Raw genomic sequence first — 6020 nt, 5'->3', positions numbered from 1 at the left:
TTCCACCCGAGCCCATGACCCCCACCACCACCACCTACCCCTCCCCCCGGGCGGACCCTTAGCTTGGACGGAGCTTGGGACCACCCACCGCGGGGGGCGGGTCCCGGGCTCGGGCGGAGCTTGCCTGGGACCGCCCATCGCAGGGGATGGGGGGCCCTTGGCTTGGGCGAAGGCTCCTGGCCTGGGGGAGGGGTAGGTGGTGGTGGTGGGGGTCATGGGCTCGGGTGGAACCTGGGATTGCGGGGGGCAGGGTCCCGAGCCATTTAAAAAAAAAAAGAATTAAAAAAATAGTTTGGAACTTGCAAAGGTTAAGGAGTCTTGGATTTTCATACTTGTCATTGCTTTTCAGACTACAATTAAACAAGAGTTTGGAATGGAATTATTTTGAATTTTTTTTTCTTATGAAGTAATTGTTCCGTTTTAATTCACATGAGTTAATTGTTGGATTTACATGATTTAATGTTGAATTGTGCCTTCGTTGGGTTGGATACATGAGGTCATCGATTGAGGTTCTTCTGCAGGAATTTCTTTTTTTAGTTTTAATTTACGTATTAATAAAAGAGATATAATACACAAAGTTGAGTTCATTCTTAATAATTAATTAGATGTTTGAATTGATCTGTGTACTTTCATTATGGACCGTAATAATGTAATTAAGAGAAATGACTAAAAGAGAGACATATAAAAGTTTACATGAGGTTGGAAAACTGCTTATTTGACAACATTTTTTGAAGAGCGGGCAACATAGCGTAGAATCTATTGACTGTACAGCCTTGCAACCTGCCATGCTTTGTTCATGTCTTGCTTGAAATGCATAATAGGCCAACCATCAACAGATGCATGAACTGAATAGAGAACAAAATGAGGACCAAAGATCAGGTAGAGATCATGTATAATAAGCTACTTCGTACATATATATAAACTGTTGTGGAGCATTCTATTGGTTGACGAAAGGGTAACTCGTATCAAGATGGAAAAACTAGCTTATAGTATTTAATGAGTCGAAAAAGGGTAGTAGGTTAGTAGGTAGCAGTGTGTTGTCTTCTAGTTCGTTCATATTAGTAGTCATACTGTTGCTCCTGTAGTTACTTGTCCTTTGATTTGATCAGTTGATTCCTTGTACTTTGATTCTTGTACTTCCGTTACTTCTTTTTTTTCAAGACTGCTTTGGACTTTTTTACCTTGAGTCGAGGGTCTATCGGAAACAGTCTCCCTACATCTAAGGTAGCGGTAAGGTCTGCATACAGTAATCTACCCTACCCAGACCCCACATTCGGCTACAACTAACGTAAGCAGTCATTATTGTTTTTGCGCTAGTACATTAGTTCCATGAAATAAACATTGTTGAAATGACTCTACATATAGATTATCTTACATGTGATTCTCAATGTGTTAGACATGACCCGATTAAACAAAAAGGAGTTAGAGATGTACAAATTCTGTTGTGAATCCTATATAGCAACGGATTATCAGAAAATCCTATTAGCTATGAGTTACTTAGCAATGGATTAGCAAATGATGTGTAGCTAATTCATGTCTTTTTTGTAACGACAGCAGAGCTATATGGATCGGTTATGCTTTTGTTGGAGTTTGTTCGTCTTGAGTGAAGTTTCAATGCTTTGTGAGGAAAAAATTTCACTAGTTTTTGGTTGTCGTTTTTACTAACCTTCTTATAGCTTCTTCCATTCCTGTGGTACTGTTGATGGACAAATCGTCTGCAATAATCCGCTAAACATATGTCCTGTACATGGAAAATAAGTGGCACTTGAGAATTCAATCACCAAAAACATAGTTGATGTATTTATCAATCATTAAAAGGGCACATTCTCAACGTAAATGTATATTCACTTCTTAGAATACGCGACTAAGCATTTAAGTGAAATGGAGTACCGATAATTTGTAACTTATTATGACTGAGTACCTGAAAATATCATTCTGGATTTAATCTTGGGAAACTTCTTCGCGTCAAAAAATTTCCTGAACTGAACTTTGAAGTCTTCGCCTTGAACCTCTTGAAGCCTGTTTTGGAAGGTGTCCGGCATGTCTATAATCGTTATCTCCTGTATTTTAGTTAGATATCTCAATCCATCGGGAACCTTCTCCAATTTCTTGCAGTCTTCGATTTCTAGATGAACTAGATTAGGCATGGCGCCTGTCTCGACCCTCCAGGTTTCTAAGTTTGGCAGCCCTTGGAGTTTAAGAGTTTTGAGGAGGGGAAATCCTTGTGGAGAACAACACATTACCTTGCCAGTGTACGCGTTTCCACGTAATGATAAGGTAAATAGTTTAGGCAACTTCTGTAGAATAACCATAGGGTCTTCTTGAAGTCCACTCCTTCTCAAGGTTAACTTGGTGAGGCTTTGTGAAAAGAAGTGGTGTTCTGGTAGCTTACTGATATGTCCGATTAGATCTAACTTACGGAGATGGTCACAACCTAACAGTTGCTTCAGAAGGGTAAGATCTTTTTCCGAATGAAAATTGTAGTAAATGCGGAAAGATGTTTCCCTAAGTCTCCCCATTCTGAGCATGAGGTGGGTGATGATCTCTTTCATCTCGTCAAACTCCAGTGAGAGAACGGCTGCTAGTTTCTGTAGTTTTGCTAACTTGAAGAGATCTCTAAAAGGAGAAACCTGCGTATCGAAGTTCTTCAGCATTTCCAAGTTGCTTAAAGGACTCAGCTCCAACTTGTATGTGTTCTGATGTGAAGGAGGCAAATATAAGTTCCGCAAGTTTTGCAGCTTCGGTATAGTACTTGGCAAAGTCAAGTACGAGAAGAAATTCACCCTCAAATCAAGTGTTTGTAGATACTTAAGATTACCTACGGACGATGGCAGTCTTTGAAAATGTGAATGTCTTAAGCTCAGGTATCTCAAGTGCACCAAATTACCAATTGCTCTGGGTAGAATTTCCTCGAAAGAGAACTTCTCGAGATGCAAAACTCTCAACATTGTGAAGTTATTGCATAGACCTTGGAATATAGGCAGGGGATACGCTGTGCCTTCGCGTCCGGTCCTTCTCGGAAAGAACAAAGCTGATCTAACATGCTGAAATGACTTATCATTAGTAGAGAAATAGTTCTGAACATCATTGTTGTCTACGATGATAGATAGTCTGCGTACTGTGCGTGTTGATGATGCTTTAGCTGAAGAAGCGCAGGGCATCGGTTGATGCAAATGCTGAGGAGAAACTGTCTTGAGAAAGTTTTCCTCCTTTGCTTTTGACAAACATGTATCTCTCATGAGATCATGAAGTCGACAAGATTTGATCCTTCCGATTGTTTCCTCTAGTTGCACCTGAACCATGTACCTTTGAGCTAACTCGTGCAGATAACGCTCCCCTATCTCCATCATCGCTGTCTCCTCTCCTTGGTTACCTTCCAATGGTATAATTTCTTCAGCAGCCCATAGCTGATACAACCTTCGTGCAGAAATCTTTTCACCCTCCGGAAAGTTGCCCAAGTACAGAAAACACTGCTTAAGCTGATACGGTAAATCATAATAACTTAAAGCCAGGACGCCATGAATTCCTCCGTCATCTTCAAAACTTTCACCACTCATGTGGAAGTTAAGGTGTTGACTCGTTCTTCTCCACTCATCTATTTTCGGTCTTCTAGCCAAAAGTCCAGCAAGTACAATAATGGCTAAAGGCAACCCTCCACACTCACGGACCATTTCCTTTCCAAGCCTGTCTAATTCCAAATCGATTTTTAAATCTACATAAAAACAACAGAGAATTTTCAATTCGCGCTGAGTAGCAGTATGTTATAAATATATCTACAATAAGCAATACTTCCAAGTTTTGTGCTTTTGGAAAAGGCATAATACATAAATAGACACTTCACACTTGGTCTCAGCTGACAAGTAAACACTTCTGCACATCTAGACACTTCAACTCGTGTCCACTTGAACACTTCAACTTGTAAAATTTATCGTCTAGACACCTCTGAAATCTATGTGAGCATCTGGTCCACGAGACACAGTGAGGACAAGTTGGAGCGTTTATGTCAAGTTGAGGCGTCTAGATGTGCACTCTCAAAGTTTGAAAAAGGCATAATACATAAATAGACACTCACACTTGGTCTCAAACGAAAAGTATACACTTCTGCACATCTTGTCAATTCAACTCGTGTCCACGAGACACAGTGAGGACAAGTTGGAGTGTTTAGGCCAAGTTGAGGCGTCTAGATGTGCACTTTCAAAGTTAAAGAGTGTTTACTTGCCAGCCGGGGCCAAGTTTGAGTGTCTATTTACGTATTATGCCTTTGAATAAAGGAATAGACACTAAACTTGTTGAATTATTACACCTATTTGAGCAAATATTGAAGATAATTACCTGGAGTATTCACTCTGGGGAATGCTTTCTTATGAAGTAACTTCCAACTTTCCTCAGCATCCAAACATCTTGGTTCGAAGAGGAAACATGTCGGATCTATGTGTTCACACACGTCCTTCTTGCGCGTTGTGATCAAAATCTTGCTTCTACTTCCTTTCCCCTTTGGAAAAGCGTACTGTACGCTATTCCAGAAATTTGTTGACCATATATCATCCAACACAATAAGACATTTTTTCCTCTGTTGAACATTGTAAAGTGCCTTAACGAGCTCGTCATCCCTCATCTTGTTAATCTGTTTTCTGTTTTCTGGTTCAAGTTTTGTGAGTATGCTTTGCAAAACATCTCTTGCTTGCCATTGTTTTGAAATACTAGCCCAAGCAAAACCTTGAAAATGACTTTGTACATCAACATGACGATATGCCTTTCGCGCTTGTGTTGTTTTCCCTAGACCTCCCATTCCACATATCGCGAAAACTCCATGAAACTCATCATTTTCTTCATTGATCAACTCATCAACCAACTTACTCATCTCCTTTTCTAATCCAACAAAATCTTCATCGACAAGATGAGAGTAAGACCTCGTTAGCCACTGACTTTTCTCCGCGGAGGATTCTCCTTGACAAATAGCTCTTATTCCAGTATCAACATAAGTGTTCATACATCTTTTTATGTTTTCAATTCTTGACATAACATCTTTTGTTTCCATACCTATGTTATGTAGAGCTATATTCTCTTTCCATATCGATCGATCCTTTCTCATCGCAATCTTATGCATGTACTTCTCAAGTATATTCTCTACATCATATGCAACTTCCCTTATATCAGCTATCCAATTCCGAACTGTTTCATATTCGGTTTTTTTAGCATCTGCATCTTGTAAGAAGCAGTGTATTCGGTTTATTTCAGCGCGAATGTCTGCAATTTGATTGCCAACGTTTGACAAGAATTTCGCCTCGTTCTTCAGTGTCTCATACAACATCTGCAAGAGCCCAAAGAGAGAACTATCATACATTTTGTTGTGTGTTTTGTTTTGTGAGAAATTAAGACTATTCTCAAGGGATTTTAGGAATTTAGCTATTAAAGTTTTGCTTGAATTAGTACCTAGCTAGACAAATTTCGTGGAAATTTCATAGCTATAGTCTATAGAAAAGTAAATTTAAGATTTTAGACAATGACAGATTAACTACTTTAATTTGTTGACTAGTTGATTGTAAGCTTTTCTTGATCAAGTCTCAAGACTGAATATTGTATTTATTACTATAATTGACTTTGGAAATATTTTTTTCGATTTGATTCCTCTATAATCATACTATTTTTTTATTTACTTTGGTATAGGCATGCGAATCTACAATATAATATTTGGGTTCACTTGAACTAGTAGGTTTAGCTCAGATCCTGTTTGTACAGGGAAAACGGTCAAATATAACCTCGAACTATTGAATGGGTCAGCTTAATCCTTCGTTATATTTTTAGTTAAAAATATTTTTCCTTCACATTTTTGGATCAGAAATGCCCTTTAACTCTCAAAATAGCTTAAAAGTACCCCTCTTACGGTTGCTCAGACATGCCCTCCGACTATTATACCGGCCCTCAACTGAAATAGATTGAAACTTGGAATGATTTAAAGGTACACGAAGTAATATAGTGTGTCAATGTATAGTAACCGTTAGTAAGAAGAGTATTTTTGA

At 39.0% G+C, this 6020-nt stretch overlaps 1 protein-coding gene across 1 annotated transcript; it reads right to left on the bottom strand.

The window, feature by feature from the left end:
• Nucleotides 1-338: 338 nt before the first annotated feature.
• On the bottom strand, nt 339-5512 carry LOC107853173 (probable disease resistance protein At1g58602). The gene is made up of 4 exons (XM_016698179.2): nt 4333-5512; nt 1922-3712; nt 1667-1741; nt 339-845 (listed from the first exon to the last, which is right to left on the bottom strand). The coding sequence occupies exons 1-3, from the start codon at nt 5342-5344 to the stop codon at nt 1671-1673; spliced, it is 2874 nt and encodes a 957-aa protein (XP_016553665.2). The 5' UTR covers nt 5345-5512; the 3' UTR covers nt 339-845; nt 1667-1670.
• Between the last annotated feature and the right edge of the window lie 508 nt (nt 5513-6020).

The sequence above is a fragment of the Capsicum annuum genome, chromosome 12 (genome assembly GCF_002878395.1).
Source record: "Capsicum annuum cultivar UCD-10X-F1 chromosome 12, UCD10Xv1.1, whole genome shotgun sequence".
NCBI lineage: Eukaryota > Viridiplantae > Streptophyta > Magnoliopsida > Solanales > Solanaceae > Capsicum > Capsicum annuum.
This window is presented reverse-complemented; position numbering and strand designations above follow the sequence as displayed.

Excerpts from the sequence above, each read along its gene's own strand:
- LOC107853173 (XM_016698179.2), bottom strand. The coding sequence starts at position 5,344 with ATGTATGATAGTTCTCTCTTTGGGCTCTTGCAGATGTTGTATGAGACA. Across the intron at positions 3,713-4,332 it reads CCCCAGAGTGAATACTCCAG|ATTTAAAAATCGATTTGGAA; the intron begins GTAATTATCTTC and ends GTTTTTATGTAG. Across the intron at positions 1,742-1,921 it reads ATCCAGAATGATATTTTCAG|GACATATGTTTAGCGGATTA; the intron begins GTACTCAGTCAT and ends TTCCATGTACAG.